Below are 27,238 nucleotides of genomic sequence, written 5' to 3'. Positions count from 1 at the left end.
TGTCTTTAAATGTAATCTCATGTTATTCTATTCTATTTTTCTATTTTTATTCTATTTCCTATAAGAAAAATAAAGTCTACGGGCTCAGTGTGTTGCGGCCTCGATGCGCTCTGGCATCTATTTGCTTTCCTACGTAGTTATGGCGTCATTTCGCGCCGTATCGGTTTATCTGTGCTCACAGACTAATGTGGCTCGACACAAATTAGACTCACATGTACACCAGGAAGGAATAAACTCATCTAAGGGGTTGAGTGGAAAACCAACAACTGTTGTCCTACAAAATGAGCGACGACACAGATTCCCCTCCTGAGAGGGAAATGAAGGTAGGCTCTGTTATCCACATGTTGTTTTGACAAGTTAGCATGTTTAAGCTAATGTTTGCTAGCTTCAGTATTTGTGGCCAGGCTAGCTAGTTAGCTGACTGGTCATATTTCGGTTTACTGTTTACTTAACCGTATCCCAAACGTATCAACGCAACCTTACCTTAATTAAAATTTAAAGGACAAATTACAAGTAGCACGAAAAAACTTTAAAATCTTATCTTCAGAGTTTGTAGCTACCCTAGCTATGAATGCTAGCACGGTGCCTATTCGCATGTAAAGTTAGGTTAGGTTAGGTTAGGTTAGGTTAGGTGTACGTTTAAAAGTTTAGTTTCAATAAATTAACCCACTGTGTTAAGTTATGTAATAGTGACTGTTAGTTAAGATAATGTCTGGAACTTGTCATTTTTAATACACTTTGCTGTAACGTTACCAGAACATCTTAGCATCATTAGTTTTTGTGCTAATGAATTCCCTACTTTCATTAACGCTGAATTTGAAAGTTAACTAAATAGCATTACTTTATGTTTATGTCGCTTTATGTGTCAAGCATTTAAAAAAAAAACCTAGCTGTTAGTTAATTGTGTTCACAAGCCTTGTTGTCAGAAATCACCAAAACAAACATCGCTGTTTTTGTCTTTTAGGATTTTCAGTTTCGTCAGATGAAGAAAGCCAGGGTGTTTGAGCCTGCTGAGGATTTGCCAAAAGAAAGATCTAGTCTGCTTACCATCTCAAACAAATATGGCTTAACTTTTGTTGGGCTTGAAAGAACATTCAAAGTTTACGAGACCAAAGATATTCTGGCTGCTGATAAGGTCGATGGCAACTCCAATGAAATAGGTATGAGTATGAGCATAGAGGCTTTAATTCAAAAACCTTTTTTAACATAGTTAAGTTATTAACCATGAATACTATTATTCACTTTTATTTGTGTCTATTACTCACAATTTGGTCTCATTTTCTTATTGATTATAGTTGATGGGATAGCAGCACTGGCAGAGATGTCCGTTGCAATGGAGCTTCATCACTTAGCCCTGAGCTGTGATGAACTTACTTTGTCAGTATGTGGCATGTCCGAGGAGACGGGTTTGTCCCTCACGTTCTATGATGTTCGCACTTTCATGAACAAGGTGACTACTTTATTATTGTACAAAACCTACATCATGTTTATTCAGGTTCTGTTGGCACCACTCTAAGATAAATCTACCAGTTGTGTTGTGCTGGATGGTGTTGCTCTAGGTCCCTGCATTACTAAAATACTCCAGTACATAAGCATCCACTGCAGAAACTGACAAATAACAGTGACTACAGGGGATTCACTGATCAATTCTAATGAAACATATTATGCATTGAGAGTTGTACAAAGGCTGATCCAGAAGAGGAAATGTGTGGTAACTCAAAAGTTAAGTTTAGTTTTCCATTGTCAACAACAGTAGCCCCACAGACCCATAACGGGGAGGAAACTTTGACATGCAGCAAACAGTTTTATTTACTTGGTAGTAAACATAAATTGTTAATGAATTCTTTATAAAGTCACAAAATATTTGATGATTTTGTATTTTGACTTTTATTAATATACTATTTACTACTATATTATTAAAAGATATTACATGTCGAATTGTTTTTTTGGAAGTTGCAGACTGATTTACAAAAAAATTATTACAATTCGATGACTCTTCATAACCATGTATGAATCCATGAAATATTCCAGCATCAGGCAGTTTTAGTCACTTTTCTCTGTTGCCTTTTTTATACCCAATTACTCTTATTATATTTTGTCTTTGCAGAGGAGACCACAGAAGTTACCTTTTGGATCACTCCAGCCAGCTGTACCTTCTGGTACCTTAGTGCAGGACCTGAAGTGGAATCCAGCTCAGGCATCCACTTTGGCTGCCTGTCTGTCTGATGGCAGTATGATGATTGTGGATGTTACTGACTGTGTCAAAGTGCAGGCCGAACTACCTGCCTCAAGTGGCATTACAAGCAGTGAGTGAGAGTATAATAGTGAAGTTTACTTGTACTTTACTATCTCCATTGTTGATCACCTGTGGTTTATCTATTTTATTTCATACAGTTTGCTGGAGTCCTAAAGGAAAACAAGTCGCTGCAGGAAAAATGAATGCCACAGTCAGTCAGTACACACCAGTAAGTAGATCTAATTGACCATAATAAAAATAATACTTACTGCTTCCTGAGAGTGTTCACAATGAATTGAACATTTTCTCCTGTTTTTAAAAGGCACTTGAAGAGAAGAAAGTAATCCCATGTCCACACTTCTACACTTCTACATCTGATGAACCTGTCAAAGGTAAGAAGATAGGTCCAATATCTATCAAATAAATTATATATGTGCCCATATACTGAGCTGGACAGCCTGTTGATGGCATAGGATACCTTTTGTGACACCAATATAAACAGTAAGTGGTCTGCATACATATATATAGTGCCTTTCTACCTAATTCATACCCAAAAGCACTTTACAATGTTCCTTCCCTAATATATTTACTTACTATCATTTTACTACACTGTCCACAACACTGTAGTTTATTTTGAATCTATCTTACATACGCTGTTCTGCTGCTGTGAATACAAACATGTTCACTGAAAATAGTTCTCAACAAATATGCTATTTTTGCTCACATATTGTAGGAAATCATATAATGGCACTATATGTTTGTGTGCTGTTTTAAAGATTATTATAGGAAATCATATAATGGCACTATATGTTTGTGTGCTGTTTTAAAGATTATTATAGTGGAAACTAATGGGCTTATGCCTGAGCACCACAGACAGGGTAGGGAAACTGTTAGTAGGGAAGTATTGAGAGATTGATTGATACACTGTTGGTTTTAATCTTTTCATGAAATTTCTTTACAATAACAGAAGTATGAAATAACACTTATCCTTAACCACTTACTCTTTAGATCCCATCAGTGGCTAATATCTTTCTTTTCTCCTGTCTCTTACAGTTCTGGATGTGCTCTGGCTGAAAACCTTTGTGTTTGCAGTAGTATATGCGGCTGCAGATGGGTCCCTTGAGACCCCTCCTGAGCTAGTGTTTATCTCCCTCCCTGTGAGTATGCCCTACATCTACTTATTTCACCTAATCACGTTTGAATTTTTGTCAGGTTGCACCACTCCAGTTTCTCATCGCGTCAATAGATATTTTGGACTATATAACGGCCACTGTTTAATTGTAGTGCTGTAGTACTGCTGCTACTGCAGTTGATATGTGCATCATGTTATTTGACTATAATATTTAGTTTGACCTCTACACCATTTAAAGCTTTTGCTATTGATTTCATAGAGCTGCTGATGTAACAGCTTATCACACAAATACTTGTTTATATGAGCTATGGTACAGTTAAGTTAGGTAAGTTGTAAATTGTGATGGTCCAACATGTTATAAAATATGTTTCTCGCTATGTGCAGTGGCATTCTTTTTCCTGGTCAAATTATATATTATCAAGCAACTTGGACTGTTTAGAAGTTTAATCTAGTTAATGTAAGTTAAATCAGTGTGACAAACCTTATTTCTTACTATTTATTTATTTTATTACAGAAAAAGGATGAGAAGGTAGAGACAAAGTATCTGAACTTCAGTGACACTGTGTATGGCAGCTGCACCGAGCGGCAGCACCATTACTTCCTCAGCCACGTAGAGGACTGGTAAGAAGTATCACAATTTACAGGCAGATGCAGAACTGTATAGACCTAAAACCATGTTCACTGTTTAAATTACATACATTATGTATTTCTCCAAGCTTTGCTGGTGGTTTTCTTTTACACACATTAAATTAATTATTCCATTCAGGGAACTTGTGTTTGCGGCATCAGCAGCTTCTATCGAGGTCAGCGTCATTGCCAGACAAGACGACAAGGTATGTAAATAAGTGAAATGCTGATGTTAAATTGTATTTAGTGTTTTGAATATAGATTTAAATAAAATGCGCCTATCACTATGATTGACTTACATTTCAATTCCAAGAGAGTAGTGAACTATGTTAGTGTTTTAAATTAATTTCATAGCTTTAGGTGTGTTTTGAGGTACTCCAATTTATTATAATTATTGTATACCCATTCTACAAAATGCTTCACATTGGGAAGACATTTGCTTTGATATTATTTGCTTTAGTAGAACTCCCCCCACCTCCCTCTAAAGTCAGTTATTTTATACTTACTGAATGTAATATAAAATACAGCAAACATCTGTAGACTGTGATGACCACTAATTGTTGTCCTTTAGATCTGGGAACTTTGGATTTTGGAAGACGCAAGTAGGGCTGAGCTTCCAGTAACTGAGACAAATGAGGACACTCTGCCCCTTGGCTTAGCCATAGATTACACCAGCCAACAGGAGATCTACATCAGTAAGTGACATTGGCTTTCTGTGTATTTCCACTCTTCTGCTGTTGGACCAGATTTGATATTCAACTTCACTTAGAATTGTTGATTGTTACAGTTACTTTAGTACTTTAAAATTGGTGGTTAACACCAATTTTGTGTTGCAAATGGTAGTTAGCCTATACATTGTTGTTGATGTTTTTTGGGGCAACTTTCAACAGTTAAACCACTTAAGCAAAGATGAAAATCTTTGTATCACAGTTATTTGTCTTTATTAAGGCTTCAGACAGACAATTGTGTTGCAGATTAAAATTTTCAAAGGAAAAATCTGCTTCCTTGCCTACTTTTCTACTAAACTCACTAACCCACAATGGCAAGTGAAATGGTACTCTACACCAGTGGTTCTCAAACCCTGTCCCTACTACTGCTCTACCTGCGTCTGGTTACCTGAATCTGGTGTGATCAGTCAGTATCATCTTAGTTGAGGGTGAACGTCCTACAGCTTCTGATCGACTGAACACACCTGATCCAAGTAATTGTGAGTAATGCGAGGGTAGCAGGAAAACAAGCAGGGTAGGGGTTCTTGAGGACCAGGTTTGAGAAACCCCACTTTAAATTATGGTCATGTACATCCTGATTACATTGGTGTGCCTAGAACTCAAACAAACAATCTGTAAAGTCCAAGGAACTATTTGTAGAACTTCACAATAAAACCATTTCTAAAGCATTCAGTGTTTTCAGTAGCACTATGTGAGAAAGAAAAAGATTTGAACCATGAGGAACTCTAGGAATCCTAGAGTTGGCTGCTCAGCCAAACAAAGTAACTTCATCAATCAGACCTTTAAGGCAGAGTGGCTAAATGAAAGCTATTTTGAATAATAGGCAAATATGTTTGGAGTTTGCCAGATGACATTTAAAGGAGTTGAATAGCAACTAGAAAAAGATGATCTGGTCTTTTTGAAGAACTATATTTCTAGTGAACACTAAACTGTTTATTGCCTGGCTAAAACTGTCCTGAACTGGTGGCAGCATGATGGGGGTGCTGCTTAGCAGAATAGACAGTGAGACTGTTGCCAAATTCTAGACCTAACCTCCAAAGAACATTTGTATAAAGACCTGAAGTTCCCATCCAGTCAGACTGAGCTTGATAGGGTCTTCTTCAAAGAACTGGCTAAATTGCCTGAAACTAAAGCTCAATACTTCTACTACTATCTAAAAAGCTATAATTGCTGCCAAAGGGACTTATACAAAGTACTGAATTAAGGGTATGCTTTTATTAATGAATTCCTTTTTGAATAAGTGGGTTATTGAATCAAGATTAATGGGTAAAAAAATGTATGCATTTAAAATTTAATCTACAACTGAATACATTGATGCTACAATATGTAGATGTAAGTTCAACTGGAGCACCTTTAAATACATACAGACAAGATAAAATAAGAAATCTTCATAAGGCAGTGTAAGATTTACTGGATTTGTGTGTCTGTGAGGTGAAATATCTTGAATTCTCAGATTTTAGGCCAAAAAACAGATGTTATCATCTGATTATTTCTGGATTGAATTTCAAGATATCACATTGTTATGACATTAGAACTTCCCACTTGAATTTGCCATTTTTGTGTGTATTCGTTCACCCTATTTTATTTGCATGAGTCGTGTAAATCACAATCAACTTTCACCAGTAAAACTCACTCTGATAAACCTGCTTAATTTAACTTTACCAGTTCTTCAGATGGTTTAAAGTACTTTAGTTTTCTACAAACTAATAGTTTCTGTGGGGTAAAGTTGTTTCATCTTTCCTAATGCAAGCAAAGTTCTGTCATATGTGCGGTAACTTTAATTTCATATCATTTTGTCTTATCTCTTGAGCTGCATTCCCATAATGATGAAGCTGAAATCTGTCAGGTTTCTTTGTGCATATACCTTCCACTGCAGTGCTCTATTGCAGCATGTGTAAAGAATAGTGATAAGCTACCGTCTCAGTACACTGTTTTATCTTAACTGGCCCAGTCTGCCAGACATTCACGTAGAGCTGCTGTAGCTGTCTAGTCACATCTCTCAGTGCTCACTCTAAGAACTCCTTCCACAACAAGAAAAAAAAACACCCTGCAATTTAAGCAACATTTTGACATGATTGTAGTCTGATCAAACCCTTTATCTAAAGTGAGACATTAGATAGGGAATGCGAAAGGACGGAAAGAAGAGTGTTATCTGTTGAGAAAGAAAGCACTCATTAAAATGGTTCAGACAAGCTAGAGAACCACAACAAACAACAAAGCCCAGACAATCCTTTTGCAGAATGCTGATGAGGTTTATGGTGTGCCTCTGCCTTCTGTTCACTCTCTCTTTCACCCTCTATATTTTTGCCTCTCTTTCAAACTCCGATTAAGCTAAACATTAGATGATGCTTTTTATTCTCTCCCTTTTGTTCATATTTTGTGGAGAACTTGGGATCACTTTATTTTTTTTGAAACATAATATTTTCCATTTACAGTGTTTACTTGAAAATGTATATTGAATATGTAGTAATTGGTTTTTGTGATGTCTGTAGTAGATAATACTGTTGGTTTGAGCTTATGCAAACAATAAAATGTCCTGCGTGAAAGGAATACACAGTAGATGCATTATATAGGATATTAGTCAGAGTTGAGTTGGTGGTAATTAATCAAACACTGAGAAGTGGGAAGAGGAGCTACTGCTGTTATCTTTTTATGACAGTGGAAGCTATATTTGAGGAATAGTTTTCTATATGAGACACAGCTGTAGAGAGAACAAAGAGGACAAAGTATTTAGTGTACTTTACTGATGAATTTGAGAATATCAGTATCACTGTGACAAATGCATATCTAATTTGGAGCATGGATGCTTTGTTTTTTCATTTAAATGCTGATTTAGACAGGATTTGTCCTATTTGTCTGCAGCCCACAGCATGTTTGGGCATTTGGCAAGAAGAGGAAAGAGATGGGCTGTGTATTAACAAATGGGACAACTTAGAACAGCTGTCTTGTACATGACGTGTGTCTGTGTGTCTGTGTGTGTGTGTGGAATGAGCCATAATTATTAGATAAATACAGCACTAACATGCAGTGCTTTGCTCAAATGCTATGAACCCTTAAGTGATTAAATTGATAAACATAATTTTGTCATCATAAACAGAGCAGGCACAATCAGCAAAAAATACTTGGTGTTGAGTGTTTACCCTTTTAAATAATTTCTCCTTATAGACTGTTACTACCCAGTGCAGATTGCAGATCCATGAGAGTATTAATTGATATTTTTTCTGTAGTTTCCTACATGAGATGTGAAGTTATTTTTACTAGATTACCTCCTAAAATTACAAAATATGTCAAGACAGTTAAGTGTGTGACGTGTTTTTTGAAATTCAGGTAAACCTATCTTAAGCTTTTTCTATGTAAGTTTCTCTGTCTGATTCTTTATACTAAATGCTTTCCTCTCTCTCTCTCTCTCTCAAAGCTGATGAGAAGACCTTACCCCCAGCACCCACAATGCTAATGCTTTCTACGGAGGGATTACTGTGCCCATTTGCCCTGCTCAACCTAAATCCCGGAGTAAAGCAACTGATCTCACCCCCGATACCCCTCTCCATAGATGGGGAGAGACTGCCCAAGACAGGTATTAAATGTTGTAGATACATCACACTTTGCAGTATTTTAATCATCTAACAATAATCATCCAATAAAGTCAGATTTTGTTTTTCCTGGACATTTTATTTGGCATGTCAGCTAGCAGGGATCATTTTGAAGGGTGGATTGTGGTTTAAATAATTTAAAGTGATTTATAATACATAACATAGTATGTATAAATGTTGTCAGTCCTTTAAATGTTAAATATTATCATTTCCTTATTTTTCAATGGGCTTTCACCTCATTTTCAATTATATTTATTGACAAGCAGATATTGTGGTCTCACACTCTAGTCACTTCACACTTGACTGAGTGTGAAGTGTTTACCTTTCTCTGAAGATAGAAAACCGCTGTTTTACTGGGCCAAATTAATTCAGAAATCAACTTAACAGTATTGTGTGAAAACTCTTTTGAAGTCCAAGAGAATCTTGGCGCTATAATATATAACCATAAACAATGTGGACTTTAGGTGAACTCAGTTGTTGCTAGAATTAGCAACATGTTATTATAGACAAAACATGCCCAACTTGAAATGAAATCGAGTCAAAGCTGTATTTTTTTTTTGTTTTTTTCTGTTCGCAGGTTCTTTGCCAACTCAACCACCCAAAACTGCTGCCTTGATCCCATCTGGCCCAGCAACATTCCCAAACCTCACTCTTTCCTCAGCCTCTGCTGCCACTCCCACTCTACCAGCCGCTGCTGCCTCTTCCTCCACTGCCCCATTCAGCATAGTTCCAACAGCTCCTGTGTCATCCTCATCATCAAGTTTCATTTTCTCAGTTCCGACTACATGCTCCACCTCAGCCCCTTCTGCCTTTTCCCTAGGGGGATCCACACCTTTTGGGTCAGGACCCTCAAGCTTCTCCTTTGCCTCCAAACCTGCCTCTGACATTAACTCAGCACCTTTAGCATTTAGTTTCAGCAGCCATTCCATCAAACCAGCTCCAGCCCTAGCTACAGTTCCAGCTATGGCTCCACCTCCAGCTCCAGCACCAGCGCCAGCACCAGCTCCAGCGCCAGCACCAACGCATATACCCCAAAGTATTGCCGTGGCCCCCTCTCCTTCAGTGAAGCTGAATTTAAATGAAAGGTACTGGACTATCTTAAATCAGGGTATTCTGACAGAGGTTAGCATACACACAAACATAAATATGAAAATGTGTCTGCTCTTTCTTAAGGTTTTCAGCGCTAGAGGTTCCAGCCCCGCAGTCTTTTTCCTTCAATTCCTCGCTGCCCAAAACTGTTGCTTCCCATTCCAGTAGTTTGACAACACCTGCAGTCTCAGCAACTAAGCCACCAGCTGTATTGGGTGAGAAAGTCCTATCCGTTTTGTGTAAATACTACACACAACAAATAATTCTTTAAATCTGAAGTGTTTTTTGCTAGCTTGTGATTATGTTGTGATTGATTCTTTCTCAGCCCCAGTGCATCCAGTTCAAACCAGCACACCACCCATGGTCATCCAGAAACCTGCCCCTGCTGCCCAAGGCCATGTCCAAACTCCACAGGTCCTGTCTGTTGATTAATTAATAAACATTTCAAATTTATAGACAAAGAAGGCATAGAGCCTCTATCTGATTTTTAAGAATTATGCAATTCAGTCAGGGGTTTAAAATCCTCTTCTTTGTGTTTTATTTTTTTGTCTATATCTAATCCTGTTTCATGTAATTTTGGCCTGGAAATTGTTTATACCAAAGAGAATGCCAAAGTTAGGTCTGGCATAGTGGTGGATGTGCCGTTAGCAAGACCACCTTACACTTACCTTCACTTGTGAGTCGCTTTGGATAAAAGCATCTGCCAAATGACTAAATGTAAATGTAGGTCTCCCTTCTAATGGAGTTTAAAGACAGTTGTCCTCAAAAAACTTTTTAACGGAAGCACTTGTAAAACTGTTAAACAGTGTTGAACAAAAAAAAAATAATTTAAATGTTGGTAAATACAAATAAGAAAAAAGGGTGAGGTACCCTAAACAGGAGCTAAGATCATGTATCATGTTTCACCGCGTTTCACTATTGAAATAATTATATTACGTCTCCGCTGTTGTAAAGATACACATAAGAGTGTCCACAAGAGTAAAAGCAAAAAGAGTAAACTGTTCAAATTTCTAACAATGTTGTAATAGTAATTGTAAAATATTGTATTTTGCTCCATTCACATCACGTAAGCAAAATGGGTAGGATGGGAATAGTTCAAATAATAATGGTGCAAGAGAGTTCAACAGTAGTTTAAGATGATCTGTTTCTGTTGTTGTGTTTCTGCTACTTAAGTAGCCTAACTTGACTAACTAGCTAAACTAGACTATTATTGTGTTATCTACACATTTGTGGCTATATCTTTACCAGTCTAAACACAAAGTATAGACATTTTAATAGCTATTTAATTTATTAGGTATGAAGCAAATGGTTTGTTGCCCTTAGGCAACACATAATATGTATGTACATTAACAATTATTTCTGCCAAGTGAGAGACATCCTACTGGTCAGAGAGGAGCTGGTAATAATAGTTCAAACAAAAAGACATGAAGGCATCATTAACTTTAGACAGCTAGTATAATTGCTCATTTGCATACCATTTAACTAATCACTGAAGAAAAATGAAGCAATGGTTTCATATATGATAGCTAGTTAACTAGCTTAACATCTAGATTGTAATGAGCTAAACTTGTGTTAAATATGCTCATATCCTGCAATAGTTGTTGCTAAGTATTACAGATGCCAAATTCTTGGCTGATATCAACTCGTTACCTTAGGAAAAATGTGTTGAACGCCTAATTTAACAGCGCCACTGCTGAATTGTTAAGAAAATAAACCTGTCCTTAAAGTGTCAGTGGAGATATTATGACTCTTAATTTATCCAGTCTGGAACTGTGCTAGTAGTGGTTGCTACTAGCAACAAAATGTTCAACTGAAACCAACTGTTGGTGACAGAAGAAAACTAATTAATCAGTCACCTAATTAACATTACGTGACTGTTTCAACTCGTGTGGTGTGTTAGTGTACTTACTAACTTTGAATAGCAGGTGTTCATGTACTTTACCTCTTCTTATTGCAGGCAGCTGTTAGCGTGAAGGCTTTGGAAAAGCAGCTTCAGCAGAAGAAAGACTCAGATCCCATTATGGCTGGTATACTGGACGAGGTGAGATTTACCTTTCAGTCAAAATTGTGGTGTACCATGTTTTACTTTTAATTCATTAACCTGTGGAGAAAAAAACAAAACAAAGCAGAGAGTAAAAAATGGGCTAGCAGCGTGTGTTTATGACTGCACACTTTAATTTTAATCATTTGTTTGTAAATCATTTTTAAGTTGGTTAACAGAAGGTTACTGTGCATGTGTGCGACTTGTCACCAGATTGCACACTTCCAGAAGGAGTTAGATGATCTTAAGGCGCGAAGTGCAAGAACTGACTTCAAGATTGGCAGCAACGAGGAGATGAAGGAGTTGAGGAAGGAATCAGAGGACCTCCATGTTTTCACCCTGGAGATCAAGGAAACTACAGAGGTAACACCACGGTAGAATTAGCTAAATATGTATGAATCCCTGTGAACCTGTAAGCAAAACCCTAGCCTCCACACTGACTCATGGAATCTCAAGTGTCAGTATATCAAAATAATACTAAGACTGTTTCTGTGGCTGTTGTTTATTATTAATGTTTATTATTAAGGTTAAGAAGAAGTTGTTGCAGATAAGTCTATGTTCTGCTCTCATTATAAGTTTTGAAGTTAGCATTTTGAACATCTCTTCAACTTTTATGACTTCATAGTGATCGATACAACAGTTTTTTTTTGTTGTTTGTTTTGCGTCTATAGGAAAGGAAAACAATGTGTTACTGTCAATAGGCTGACAAATCTTTTTACCTTGTTTAGTCTTTTCCTGTATATGGAGTGTATTGCATATTTATTTTGTATATTATAATGTGAGATTTCTCCAAAACTCCACTGCCATAAATATGTAGTTTTGTTGAATGTGGTCTCCTCATTAAGCCTTATACAGCAAAAGTATCCTCTTCCTACATGCCATTCTTTTCCTCATTTGCAGTCACTCCATGGGGACATTGGCACTCTGAAGACCACTTTACTGGAAGGGTTTGCTGGGGCAGAGGAAGCCAAGGCCCAGAGAGAGCTGAGCAGAGACAGAAATTACAGACAGCTGCTGTACAAGAAACCGCTGGACCCACGCAGTGAGGAGCAGCTTAAGGTGGGTTGCAGAAGGAAAGATGACAATTGTTGGCATGAGATGATTGAACATTTTTAAGACTTTTTTCTCTCTATTCAGGAGATTCGCAGACTGTACCAGTATGTTGTGTTTGCTGTGGAAGATGTCAATGACGTGTTAGACGTGGAATGGGAGAAACACCTTGAGAAGAAGAAAAAGCAGAAGTAAATCTTTAAGACCGGTTCATTGAATATTTGATTCTGAAAATATTTTGGGAGTATAATTTGAAATTCAATAATAATCTTCTTCACAGACACATGGTAGTGCCGGGACGTGAGGGTCTGTTCACTACACTGTCCAATAACCTGTACATCATCAACCAGCAAAAGAACAGATTGGACCAATTGATTAAGGAACTCACTTCACTGCAGCTCTACAAGACTACCACTCCAACTATAAGCCACGAGACTACTCCAGCAACAACCTCTGGGTAGGAGCTGGCAATAACAGAACAAAAATTCAATTTGGCAGGCCATTTGTTTTCAGAACTGAATGGCATAACCTCTTCCAGGATGTTCCTGGTAATTTGATTATGTGTGTCAGTACTCTACAAATACAGTGGCAAGAAAAAGTATATGGACCTTTTGGAATTAAATGGTTTTCTGTAGTAATTTGTCATAAAAATGTGATCTGAAATTCATCTAAGTCAAAGGTATTAACAATTATAATCTGACTAAATTAATAACACAAACAGAAGTCTCATGTTTGTGGCTCTCTTCAAGTCGCTCCATAGCATCTCTATTGGGTTGAGGTCTGGGCCCCGACTTGGCCACTCCAAAAGGCTGATTTCGTTTTTCTGAGGCCATTGTGTTGTGTTGTGTGTGTATGATCATTGTCCTGTAACATCACCTAACTGGCCAGGCCCTGATGCTGGAAAGCAGGGCCAATTTAGGCACATTATATTTGTTAATACTTTTGACCTTGATGAAGATCAAATCACATTTTATGATAAATGAATGCAGAAAACCACAACATTTCAAAAGGTTGACGTACTTTTTCTTGCCACTGTAGCCATGAGAAAATATGTCTCCAACCTTGTTTCTCCATCTTGTTTCTGTGTTTTAATGACAGCTCAGACAGAGAACTTGACAGTTTAAGGGAGGCATTTCTGAACACCAAACTGAACACTTCCCCTCCTAAAGCCAAATCCCCAGGTATTAGTCTTTCTAAATGTTTGGCATGACAAATAATAAGGCAGAGGAAATGTCTTAATCCCAACAAATACTAATATAGATATCTTTCTATAGCTGCGAAGATATCACCAGGAAAACAGTCACAGCTGCGTAACTTCCTCTCAAAGGGGCAGATGCCTCCTGTTCGTTCTACTGCTCCAGGTACGTATCTCTTTCTCAAACTAATTAAGGTTTAACATTAATTACTCCTATTACTCGGGGTGGGAATGTTCACTAATTTATCTCTGATAAGAAAAATGTGTTTACCGTTAAGAAAGTTGTTGGGTTAAGTTCATGATCATGACATTCAAATGTTGATGAAAGTATATAATTTTAAAGATGCAGCTACAGTTTAAAGGTTTCAGGTAATTTAACTTTTTTTTTATGTATATATCTGTTCTCTTTCAGCCAACTTGTCTCGTTCAGCCTTCCTGTCACCTAAATATTATGAGGACTTGGATGATGTGAGCTCTACCTCCTCTCTGTCCCAGTACCTGGACCCTCACCCAGCTCACTTGGAGTTGGAGGATGAGGAACTACAGCCAGAACCCCTTCCTGTTACAATCCCACCCCAAATATTGTCCACACCCCGTCACCCCACAGTTGTGAGGACTCCCTCTATCCAGCCAGGCTTTGGAGCCATACAGTCCACCCCATTAAACAAAATCCTCTCAGTTCAGGGTGTGGGTTTGGGACTGAGTCCTATTGTCAGCCCTGGTAAGTAACAAGTAATTCTTACCAAATGTCACCATAGAGTTCATCAAAAGATGAAAGTTTGACATTCAAAGTCATGAAATTGCTTACACTTGACAGAGTGTAGCTACGAAGTAGAGATGTTTTGTTTCATAGGCTTTGCTCACTGTCTTAATATTTCAGTTCCATCCAATAAGATAAACCTCAGCGGAGCTGAAAGCACTGCTCTTGCTACAAAGACAGTAAAACATGGAGCCCCACCAACTGAGAGGACTGTACCTGTCACCATCTCTGCTCAGCAGGCTGCTGCCACTGCTGCACTGCGCAGGCAGATGGCCAATCAGAAGACAGGTAAGATGAACATGCAACAGTCACCGGTGTTTGACTGCAATTGTCCCATTTTACCATGACATCAGGTAGTAAACAGTGTATCTAGGAGTGATGGCGTCAGAAGCCAACTGCTATTATTAGTAGGCAACAAAAACATGAACCTAAATTGTTGTGCACCTTCTGAATAAGAACCAGCACAGACTTCCCACCAACATTGGTTTGTGGTTGATTTACACAGTGGTCAGATTTTGTAGTGAAATAATAAAGGTACAAGCCACTTCATCACACTGAAGACTCCACAGATTCATCCCGCAATTCAAAGGAGACTTTGAAAATGTGCTGCAACTTACTGTAAAATTAAAGAAAATAAATATTTGTTTATTTTTAAATTTTAATGGACATATTCATTTTACGTTGTTATGGGCAACATTGTGTGTAAGAGGCAATTTGTATTGTTTGTATTGCTATGCCCACAGTAATTCACCAGGGGGAGACACAGACTTGCAGAAAAAATGCATTGAAACTTACAGCTTCACATGTTGCCTTTGTCCCAAAAGTTAATTGGGTTGAATTGTTTTCAGAATCGCATATTAAATTATTAGTTTTATTATTATTCAATCCTACATCACCATGGAGACACTCAGTTCATTAAATTACATTTTCCTGTTCTGCACTTTTTCATAATAAACATTAGTTGTATGTACATCTGGTTAACACTAAGTTAATTGCTCACATACCTTTTGTTGCAGCTGTTGTCAGTACTTCCCTGACAGAGTCAACTTTAAAGACAGTTCCTCAGGTGGTTAATGTTCAGGAGCTCAAGGACAAAGGGCCTACGGTGCCGGTTTCCAATATCACCAGGTAAAAATATTGAATAGTTTGAATTATGCTGCAAAAGTTCTATGTTTGATCATTTGTATCATTGTATGTACTTAAATCAACCAATTTTTATATAACCAAAACAGGATAACGTGCTAACGTGACAAATCTGACTCAATTTTTTTAATTTCTGAGGCATTAAATGTTTGTATAATAAATATATGATTTTTACAAAGATTGTATAATCTCATAATGAGAGTCATCAAATAAAAGAGTCAAGAGTCTATTATATGCTGGAAAGATACCAGGACACCAGGAGGAGGAAAAGTGGAGTTAGCAGAAATGTTCACAAATAACAGTTGCTTGACTAATACAAGTGTATTGTACAACTTGGAATTTGGTTGTTTGTGTAGCGAGTACTAGTGAAAATTAAGTATTTAGGGGAGCTGAGATTTAAAATTAATCCAAGGCTACACAGTACAGTGTGTCAGTAAAAGGTAGGGACACAATACGCCTACTGTGGGAGGAGCAGCAGCAGGAGCTAGAGCTAAGATTGGAGACAGTGAATAGACAGTCTGTCAGTATGAGCCTCAAGGGGTCCTGTGTTTGTTTTGAGTGTGTCCTCTGCATAGATTTCAGACCACTGACTCCACCTACTATTAGCCAATGCATTGAACTTGCAAGGCCCAGCATACAGCATTTAGTATTGTATAGCTACAGTCCAGGTTGCAGTTATTAAAACCATGTACTTTATTGTTTTGACAATAAACACAGCACATTAGATATCAAATCAAATAATGATGTCTAAGAATGTCTAGGATATGTTTATTTGTGTACTAAGGCAATTTTACCCTTGAACAGTGGGAAATGTATAAAAACTGTACTGCTGAAAGACAATATAACCTTGTAGCTTAATTGTTTAATGAAAAAAGATATGACATAGGGGGAAATGGAGTAAAACTAAAGTTTGAGGCTGCTCTGTATACCTACTGCATAATCTCATCCCATGTCTTATGTTGATTCTCCATGATTGACACTGTCTTGTTCTGGCCCTTCACTGTCTCCTGCACGTTACTCTTTCTGCCTCACTGGGCTGTGCTCAACCTTTGCGTTTGATATTTCCACATTAGGACTTTTCTCATATAAACTCTGTGCATTCATTCAATGTAATTCTTAGGTTGTGCATGTTTTTTGTGGGCTTGCAGTCTGAAAGTAGTATTACATTTTTGTCCAGCTTTACACAAAGGCAAAACTTGGTAGCAGACACCAGTTGGCAGCTGTGGGGATCTCATAGTATTAAACCCAAACACCTCTCACCTGTTCTTCTGTCTTTCCCAGTTCACCAGTACCAGATCAAGCATCTCAGGTCTTTGCAACAGTTTCTTCCAACCAGGCCAAAAGAGTGAGTATTATCTATCCCTAAATCACACATTTCATTTTCCTGTTTTTGTTCACAGCTGTATTTTGCTGTATTACTCTTGCTCAAATCATTCATAAAATGCATCTTGAATTGATAACACTTACTTTAACTCTTCTGTTAGATATTGGTGGATCTACTTATCTGTGGATCTCCCGTTGAAACTTGAAAATAATATAAACTTTGTCAAGATACTTTAAATGATAGGGTGAGGATATTATCTCATGCTCATGTCAGTCTCTCTGGGAAACTGATTAATGGGTTAAAAGAAATGTGCAAATATTAACTTTGTATAGTTGCTGTGAAATGGAACCATATGCTGTGCTAAATATAAAGCCCTATAAATATTGTGTATTTATAGGCGTCATATGAACCATTATTAAAATGCTCAAAATCAAGTAAATTCAGTGTTACTGTATCCTTCTTCTCACAACATTAAAGGACATCAAGCTGGTAAAAACCAACAGATTACTGGCAGCTTTGTGTGTGAACTGCATGGGTGAGCAATGTCCTAGTGACCTCCCATGTTGATGTTACAAATTGCAGTTGGGTGACAGGGAACTCCTTGCACAAATCTTTGTCATTGTAAAGACTGCAAGTTCAGTCTACTGGGAATGATTCAAACATGTCAAACCACATGTGTGTACACTTCGTTTTAATCTTTACCCATGTTAAAATCATTGTTTATTGCGCTTATGCTGTGTTTATTGCACTGTATGTGTGTTCAAATAAACTTGCATAATGATTTCTTACTTTATCATAGGTAATGGATCGTTTTTGTTTCTTGCTAAAGTGAGAAATAATAGTCAGTGGCTATTTCAAATTGTCTTTGCAGAATCTTGCCCAAGGTATACAGAAGATGTCAGCTGAAAGTACAACCACCCCCCAGGCAGGCTTTGTGTTTGGTAAGCACTATTCAATTTAATAGAAGTACTTTTCTTTTCTTTTTTACTCTAGGTCTCCCAAATACTGATGTGTTACTCTGCTTTTTCTTTTTCTTTTTGTCTAAGAGTTAAGTGACACTCTTGCTTATGTGATAGATTTTGACTGACATCATCAACTTTGTGTCATACAGGACAACTGACCAAAACCGATGCTTCTGTGGTCCCTGCTAGTTCCGTGGAGCAAAGTACTAGCAAAGGTTTCTCTTTTACTTCTGGGTGAGTCACCCTATTAAAATTAAACAATCATTCTCTAGACTAAAGATCACCTGACATTTCTATACACTTACCCATAAATCATAATATGATATAATACAAATAAGATATATACACATAAGCTTGTGGGCTGTTGAATTATTGAGGGGTCATATATTCATTAATCTCTCCCTCCACCCCATATGCTATTATAATATCCACGCAGGCAAGGGACATATGGGTGGATGTGAACAGTTCTATGTAGTTTCATATCCCTGTGACACTCCTGTGAAAAGATTTGTTGCCCAGATATGCTGTTTCACATTGAAATGTATCTCATATGCACTCACTGTGGACTCTTGCAGGACTGCTGGTTTCAGTTTTGCTTCAGTTACACAGGGAGTTGGAGGACAAGGTAAAAACAATGCAGCAGCTCAGTGTCAAATATTTGTAATATAATGTGCACCCCCTTATAATTTTATTTTTGTTCCCCCTTATGACTTCCAGCAAAGGATGCAAATAAATTCTCCTTTGGAAATGGCAAGATGGTCTTTGGCCAGACTGGAGAAGACACAGTCTCCCTCACCCCAAAGTCTACCTCACCTGCTCTTGGCACTGTGTCCCCTGCCCTGCCTCCAAACATATCAGGAGCTGCAGGAAAACCCACCTCTTCCACACCTGTGCTTAGGATAGAGCCACAGCCCACCAAGACAGTTGGAGGAGAGACTCTGGGCAGTTTCTCGGGACTACGAGTGGGTCAAGGAGAAGAAGCTCAAGAATCCTCTGCCAAATCTTCTGCTGCCTCATTTACCTTTGCAGACAATGGATTTGGTCTAGGCAAGGGAACAGTACAGTTTAGCTTTGGTGCAGGTCTTCAAAAGCCTGTAGAAGATTCTTCAGGTGCAGACTTGTCCAAGGTGGCAGTTTCGGGCAGTTTGTTCAAGCCTTCTGAATCAAATGCCAAGCCGGCTTTCTCTGTTCCCCAGTCTAGCTCAGCTGCTTCAGCCTTACCCATTCCTACATCTTTTGGTAGTTTACTTGCAGCATCTTCAGATTCCTCCGAAGAACCAAAAGCTCCCCTACAACCTTCAGAGCCAACACCCTCCCTTGAAAAAGAACCAGCTTCTAAACCTGCTGTTGAGAGCACCAGTCCCCCTGTAGTACTTGAGTCTGCAGGGGATGCATCCACCGCAGCGACCACACCAACCCCTGCCACATTAACACCCACACCTCCTTTGGCCACAACTGCCCCTATCCCGGACACTTCCTCCTCAATCCCTGCACCAACTGAGGCAACCCCTCCAGCACCAGCCAGTGCTGCTCCCACAGTAGAGCTCACTGCCGTCAGCACCACGACCTCTGCTCCTGTGCCCACTTCAGCTGCTGCCACCCCTGCTGTTACACCTGCCTCCCAGGTAGCTCCAGCAGCATTTCAGGTTCCCAGTTCTGAAAAACCAGGCTCTATTTTTACACAGCCTGCCCCTGCAACAACCGACAGCAGCGCCCTTGGAGTCACACCAGTTATCAACACAGTTGCCACTGTAGCCGTCACTCCCACCCCTACTGCTGTTAGTAGTACAATAACTACACCTGCTAACACTGTGTTTGGGCAACCTGCTGCACCTCCGGTGTCTTCAACCCCTTCGGCTCCCACAGCCCCAGCATCCACGGGGTTTGGCTCACCTGGGTTTGTTCCATCAACTGGAACTGGTTTTGGCAAATCTGTATTTGGCCAGATGTGTGGCTTTGGTCAGCCTGCCAGTGGAACATCCAGCGGTTTTTCCTTTGGCCAGTCAGCATTTGGGGCAACTTCAAACAATGCAACTACTGGGGGAAGTCTTTTTGGTGCCTCTACTGCTAGCAATGTGAGTTCGTTCTCATTTGGCACAAGCAGTGCCAACACAGCCAGCAGCACTGGCTCAGGGCTATTTGGACAAAGTACAGCTCCAGCATTTGGCCAAAGCTCTGCTTTTGGGCAAGGGTCTGTGTTTGGAGGTAACACCACCACGTCGTCATCTACAGGATTCAGCTTCGGACAGCCCTCAGGTGAGTCTGAATCTATACTGCTCACTGGAAATGTTTATGGCTAAAGTGTGGGATGCTGTCACTTGAACTGTGAAAATTACAAATGCAGAAATAATTACTGACTAAAAGCCCGGACAGATCAATACTTTGTAAATGATTTGATATCAGTGTCAAGTCTTTTGTCTTTTTGACAGAACATATTTTTACCTGCCTACTACTGTTTATAAGTTGCCTTTTCTTAACCCAACTGATTTTTTTTTACAAGGTATATTAGCAAAGCATGTTGGGTTCACAAAATTCAGTTCTGAGGCTATTTATACGTTTGAAACTATTACTCCTTCAGGTTTTCAAAATAATGGGGGTTATAAAGATTTCAATTTCAAACCAGTCATCCATAAAAAACAAATCAGCTGGAGATGACTGCTAAGTCACATCTGACAGAGTTGAGGCTAACGATGTCTGACAACTACTGAATTATATTCTTATAATCTTATGGGCATTAGAGGAGACTGTGTGAAAATATAAGTCATAATAAAGTCATTTAACTGACCATATGTTGTGGTGATTGAAGTGTAACACAACCTGATTTCGTCTGTAGTGTAAAGCTGGCCTGAGTGAGTTGGAGGTGTGGCAGTAGCTGTCAGATTTTTATGGGGGTGTGGCACTAAAGAGGGTGGCATGAAGGGAGCTGTCTCATTCCCAGAGATTCTCTAAATTCCCAACACAGAATGGGAAAGTCTCTGTCTCTGTGGACAGCTGACAGCTTGTCAGTCCTGTCTACAGACTTATTTGGGGTGGGGCGAGGCAAGTTTCCAGAGTCTCTTTTATGATACTGGGGCAAGATACACATATACATGGCCTCTAGCAGTGCATAGTTTACAGAGAATGTAAACAAATGTTAAGAAGTCTTGACTGTATGTCCCTTTTTTATTATTATTATTACAGCTTTTGGCTGCTCATCCGCCACCCCTGTCTTTGGCCAGCAACCTAGCAGTGGGAGTGTATTTGGACAGGTATCATCCACTAATGGTTTAGTGTGATAAAGCAACCTATGAGCACTATTGTCTATCTGCAGTATTTCCCAATTCTTCTGGACACATTATTTGATTAATATTTGTCTCCCAGCCGCAGCCTTCCACTGGTGGGAGTCTGTTTGGTTCAAGTTCAACCAATACAGCAGCCTCATCTACTGGAGGTGGATTCTTCAGTGGTCTAGGAGGCAAACCGAGCGAGGAAGCGGCCAACAAGAACCCATTCGGCACCGCTGCCTCTACGGGAGGCTTTGGACAGTCTGCTCAGACAGGTGGTGTAAATATATAAAAAGGGTTCCTTCTATCTAGTTTTCATATATTTATGAATGAATTTTATCATATTGGAAACAAAATTTAAACCATTAAGCAAAAGTACAGGAAACAAACCGTCATTTTGCTCTCTTTGCAAGTTACGTTTATCTGCCTCTTTCAGGTACCAACAGTCTATTTGGGAATAGTGGGGCCAAAGCCTTTGGTTTTGGGCAGACCTCCTTTGGTGAGCAGAAAGGTAGCGGAACCTTCAGTACTGGAGGAGGGAGTGTTGCATCCCAGGGTTTTGGCTCTTTCTCTACGCCGACAAAGCAAGGTACAACATTCCCGACAGTATTTTATTTTCTTCAGTCTTTGCTGTATCATTCTTCAGAGATGTTCACACAGTATCTATGTTGCTTGCTTGTACTTTGCGGTCAACATTTAATCCAGATTTTTCTAATCCTACACATAGACAGATTCACCAGAAAGGGCATGTATTAGATGTTTGATATTTCTTGGTGTCTCACTTAGATACTCTTTGCCACTTTGGTGGAGTGATAGTGGGGTAGCTGTAATGGAAAACCTGTGCACCTATACATAATCGCGTTTTACTCAACAGACATCTCTTGACATTGCTTTCTCCTTTATCGTCTGAGCTACAGCAAGTACCCTTATCTCCTCACCCCAGCAGAACAGAAAGTGAGCTAGTCAGATGTTTCGGCAGTACCTGCCAGAATAGTGCTGATGCAATGTTACCTCTCAGCACTGCTGAGTCACAGTGCAGCGAGTGAAAGATGTGACGTATTTCAGTGCAAGATGCAAATTTGAGACACAAAAAGCCACTACACAGGTGTGTTAGGTCAAGAATATAATGTTATCTGGAAAAATGTGTTTACATTACCTTTGACAATATTTTACTGTATGTGTGAACCTATTACTCCGGCTTTAGAAAGTATTCAGTATACATTATTTGGTTTCTTTATTTGATTTTTGTTTTTCTTTTTTGTAGTAATAAAAAGTCGCAGTCCTCCACTCCACTGAGATATTGGTACCATTCAGCAGACCAGTGCTTACTGGCTCACATACAGGGAATGTAATCTTGTTACATTAGCTCAATCAATTATTTACGGGGGCACGCTGGTAGCCAGGCTGTAATTTCAGTACACTCTTTGTCCCCTGACTCTCCTACAGTACCTCTGGGGCTTTGAGTCTGTATGAAGTGTTCATCCTGTCACTAAGTATGTTGTTCCCTAAACAATAATGTACAGCAGAGGGTACACAGTTTAGTGGCTCTGTTGTGTCTGCTACAGAGGGGAACAATTTTCATGGCCATTGGAAATTATGGCCGAAATGTTGTTTTATATATTTCGTTTTCAAAACCTGTTGACTTTTCGGTAAACGGTTTTTAGCGTGTTCTTCCCTTAGAAGAAACATGCCCTTCATGTAGAAAAATATCCTGTGTAAATAAGTTATAGTCACATCATCCCTCAAAAGCCACAGAAACATCACAATTCAACTTTTGAAACCTTTTTGCTCTAGAAACCGTGTCGGGAACACTGTATATTTTCTCACTTCTCCACTTTTCCCTCTGTAGGTGGTTTTGGCACTGGTCCAGTCTTTGGGAGCCCCCCTTCCTTTGGTGGCTCCCCAGCATTTGGTGGTACAGCATCATTTGGCTCCAGCCCCTCATTCACCAACACCATGGGTTCCACAACTAGTAAAGTGTTCGGAGAAGGAACAGCAGCTTCCAGCATGGGAGGATTTGGGTAAAAGACTTCAAGCTTTAAAGCAGCATTTGCCTGCAGCGTGGAGCAGCTTCTTTAGAAATCAGAACATCTGTGTTATCTCTCTCACTCACACAAGCATATCACAATGTGCCTTGGTTTCTTTAAAATAGCTTGTTTTCTGGATGCTATACTGTTATTTTACTTGTTTTTTTTGTGTGCCTCAACAACTTCTTGCTCTTCCATCTCTGTCTCATTTATGCGCGTTCTGGCTTTGTTTTCGTCCCTTCTGCTTCTGCCACAGTTCATCGTAATTTGAGGAGATTAGTCTTGGAGCACTTGGTTTCATGTAACCAATCTCCCTGCTAATGAAAATGCAGCAAAATTGTCATTTTATAGATTAGATTACAGTGTGGGAGACGATTGAAATTGCAATTCTGATGTAATTAATTTTGCAGCTGTAGTGCGAAAAATAAGGGAATCACGTTTTGCTATAAAATCTAATAGACTACTGAATGGGAACATGTTTAAAATCCTGCAGCAAGTCAGCTTCAAGCTAACTGAAGTTTCAATTTAACTGTGAAAGAAGGGATTATTTCCTCTTTTACAATCTTCCCACCTTTTCTACTTCAGTGTTTTTCCATCTTTATCAAGCCATGTGTTTTGATACCAGTGAGCATGGCTATGAGCCCAAAACTATGGAGCTGTGTAGCAGGACTAGATTATTCCCTTCACATAATCTCACTCTGGGGTCATACTGCCTGCAGATTAAACAGCCCCGCACACTCCCTCTCTCTCTCTCTTCCCCCTTCTGTTTTGTTTATTCTCTATTTTCTCTCCCTCTGGAGTCAATGGGTGTGGGTCCTGTAGAAAGGATTAGTGCTTAAACCCCCGTCTCTCAATCCTCTGGTACCCTTGCATACAAACACACACCATCGGATACCCTCTGCCTTGCTTGCTTGTTTACTTGGAAGGAACAAAAAACAGAATAGATTCTGCACATAATTTCTCTCTCATTTCTCCCTTCTTCTCGCGCTTTGTCAAAATAAATTGTGTAAAGCCTCTAGCCCAGTGACTTAATTATGGCTTTTGGTTTCACTTCATTACATCCTCTGTGTCTGCTTCTTTTTGCAGGTTTGCCTCACCCTCCAATGCCCCTTCCTTTGGAGCTATGGCCAATCAGAGTGCTCCATCATTTGGGGGCCTAGCCCAGCAGAGCCCTGGGTTTGGAAGTCAGCCCAGCAGCTTCTCAGGCTTTGGGCAACAGCCACAGTCGGGAGGTGAGACAGCTACTTCAGTTTCTTTCTCTCTTTTTTTGCTTTTCTTCCCTCATCTTCTTCAAATGTTTCCTGGCTTCTCAGCTGCACTGTCAGTAGCCGTCCGTCGAACATCAGTACAGTTGAATAATGACAACAAAACATCTTGTAGCATGTGACTCCAGTCCAGTCTTTATCCTAGAAAGTTACATAAGCAGTGCAAATCACAATTGTAATCCCCTGACCACTATGTATGGCATTCTCTAATGTGTATTTAATGTTTTTCTAGGGCTCTTCACATGGTGTTTATTTCCTATCTACCAGCAGGAATGACTCTGACAAACTGAATATTTCTTATTTTGGTGCAGTGATTATTCTGTCAGTGCAGATTGTGCACCATGTGAAAAGATGCCCATTCATCTTTTTTGCTAGTTTTAAGCCAGAAATAACATATTTAGGAAGTAAACTTGTGTCCTCCACAGAAAAGAAGACTCTGTAGACATAAACTGAAGTTACCTTTCTCTAGTTCATGTACAAATAAAAGTATAAATGGAGCAAATGATGATGATTATGAGCCTTATATTTGATTCAGAAATGTCCCACCATTAGGCATCTGTCAGCAGTCACTCTACAGAGATGATAACTATGCGTGTCTATGAGTTTTCATGCATCACCCAAATTTGGTTTCTATACCTTCCTCCCACATGTGTGATCACTGTTTTATTTCCCCAGTCTTGTCTTAACCGTTTGTTCAGTCACCTTTGAAAGTGGGCTTTTGCGGTGGAAATGCTGATGTGGTTAGTCACGTCCATACTGTACTATATACTTGATAGCTTTGTTTGGCAAAGCATTACGTTGTCAAGTCATGTTATAGCACAGACAGACACATTTTTGTTATAGATGATTCATAATGCTGCTCATGTTTTTATTGTTACATTTACTGAATTATTCACTGTTTTCTGTTTTGTAGGATTCACTGGAAACACATTTGGGTCTACAAACCAGTAAGTTTGGAGAATCCCCCCTCCCTGTTTTAATTCATGTCATTTTGTGTTTTCAGTGTGAATGAACTGCTGAGTAGAGAGACCCACATTTCTCTCTTCATCCCTGGCAGCAGTGTGTTGTGCCTGTGGTGTCTGAACTGTGCTGAAGCTCACATCTTCAGATTTAATACTACCTCATATTCTCTCAGTTATTCCCCATCCTCCATCTCTTCTCTGGTCTTTACTCACTTAGAGTCTAATTCAGCTTTATATATTCAGCCATATATGAAGAAAAATCTGTTAATTAATAATGTAATTAATACAATGCCACAGATACTATATAGGCAGTACCTAAGAGTGTCGCAGGTATGACTCACCACTCTAAAGCCCTGTGGGAGTGCATACTTTTAATGCTCTAGTAGCACATCCTTACTAATTGCTCCCTTGTGATTAGATTTGTCATGGCCATCCCACAATCTCTCCCCTGCTCTCATCCCTCAATCCTACATTTTCTACCTCTCGCTCCCTTATGCTGCTTCTGCATGTCGCCGTGTGTCACGTGGCAGCCAGCGTTCCCATGGAAAGCAATCTGAAGTGTGCAGGAGTTTGTTGCGACAAGGCATAGCCTTAATGGACATGTTTACATACTATTAATAATAATAAAGTATTTCAGTATTTGGGTGAGCGATATATAGGCTTATAACTATATCACAATACTTTACAACTGATGATACAACAGTACTACACTAATAGTACACCAGACAAATTCTTACCATGGGGAGGCATTGTCACAATGTATAGTGGATGATCTGATATGACACTGTCTATTCAGATCCAAAATAATAGATTTTGTTTGTTTTGTTTTTTGATGTTTCATTAAATCCAATTTAAAATAGTCTTTTACATCACTTTCTATACATATCTTGTTCTTGGTGTTTGGTTTCTTTGGAAATCTGTGAAATTTAATTCTAATAACAAAATTAGTTGTATTTTTTCAGTCATTGAAACTATATGTCAGTAATCTCTCTCTTTGTTGTTTTGTCTTCCAGACCAGGTTCACAATCATTTGGTGGTTGGAGGAGCTAGTTTCATTGAACCTGTGTGATCAAGATGCCACTGTTACTTTCTGCAGTCAAGCTCTGTTTACCACACGGAGACTGTTGTATTGGACTTCAGAGGGTAAATAAAGTAACTTAAGAAGACGGATTTACATGTGTTTTTCCACAGAAAACATTTGTATATTTTAGAAAACATTACGTTTCAAGGTGTGTGCTGTGAATTCTCATCTTGTTCATTTAGGAAGTTAAAACTGTGTAACAAGAGCTTAATATTAGGACATGAAAATCTACTTTTTTCATTCATACAAGGAGAACACAGACCAGTGAGGTACCTAAAAAAACAGATTTTCTAGAGTTGGAAAAACATTAAATACTAAAGTGTGGAAACCAAGTAAATGACCATCAGGACATGTAGTTTTACACATGATGCAGTTTACAGACTTCACCACACTTCAATATCATATTCTGATAACCTGTATTGTCAAGACAGCCGGCAACATCACCCAGGAGGGTGATGTTGCCTTATGTCAAGCAAATTTTGGTTTGTCTACTTTGAAACAAAAGGTTTTAGGCTTTACTTTCAAAACCTCAGCTTTTCATGGAATTAGTTTTTTTTTGTTTGTTTCTTTTTTCCCCCAGCTGTAAAATGAATGCTCAGTCATGTTGCATATTAAAACTCCCATTAGATAATACCAAAATAAACAAACATACTTTAAAGTAGGACAAAAATAATTGTGGTTTGAAATTTCTAAGGTTATATTTTACCTTTCAGATGGTTTTTGCAGTAAATCTTCACTTAATGTATATTTTTACACAACAAAT

At 38.9% G+C, this 27,238-nt stretch overlaps 1 protein-coding gene across 1 annotated transcript; it reads left to right on the top strand.

The window, feature by feature from the left end:
- Positions 1-165: 165 nt before the first annotated feature.
- On the top strand, positions 166-27,238 carry nup214 (nucleoporin 214). The gene is made up of 36 exons (XM_026354746.1): positions 166-323; positions 965-1,160; positions 1,296-1,450; positions 2,108-2,306; positions 2,395-2,465; positions 2,559-2,628; positions 3,290-3,393; positions 3,883-3,989; positions 4,135-4,201; positions 4,567-4,690; positions 8,139-8,297; positions 8,891-9,398; positions 9,487-9,617; positions 9,728-9,816; positions 11,360-11,443; positions 11,657-11,806; positions 12,344-12,502; positions 12,581-12,684; positions 12,774-12,950; positions 13,592-13,674; positions 13,768-13,854; positions 14,101-14,409; positions 14,569-14,736; positions 15,465-15,576; positions 16,873-16,936; positions 17,787-17,856; positions 18,027-18,111; positions 18,453-18,502; positions 18,595-20,133; positions 21,058-21,125; positions 21,238-21,415; positions 21,577-21,729; positions 22,990-23,161; positions 24,254-24,399; positions 25,346-25,379; positions 26,408-27,238. Exons 1-36 carry the CDS (start codon positions 282-284, stop codon positions 26,442-26,444), a joined length of 6,051 nt encoding a protein of 2,016 aa, XP_026210531.1. The 5' UTR covers positions 166-281; the 3' UTR covers positions 26,445-27,238.

The sequence above is a fragment of the Anabas testudineus genome, chromosome 12, assembly GCF_900324465.2.
Source record: "Anabas testudineus chromosome 12, fAnaTes1.2, whole genome shotgun sequence".
In the NCBI taxonomy this organism is placed as follows: domain Eukaryota; kingdom Metazoa; phylum Chordata; class Actinopteri; order Anabantiformes; family Anabantidae; genus Anabas; species Anabas testudineus.
Note: the sequence above shows the minus strand (reverse complement) of the source record. Positions and strands in the feature narration are given on the sequence as shown.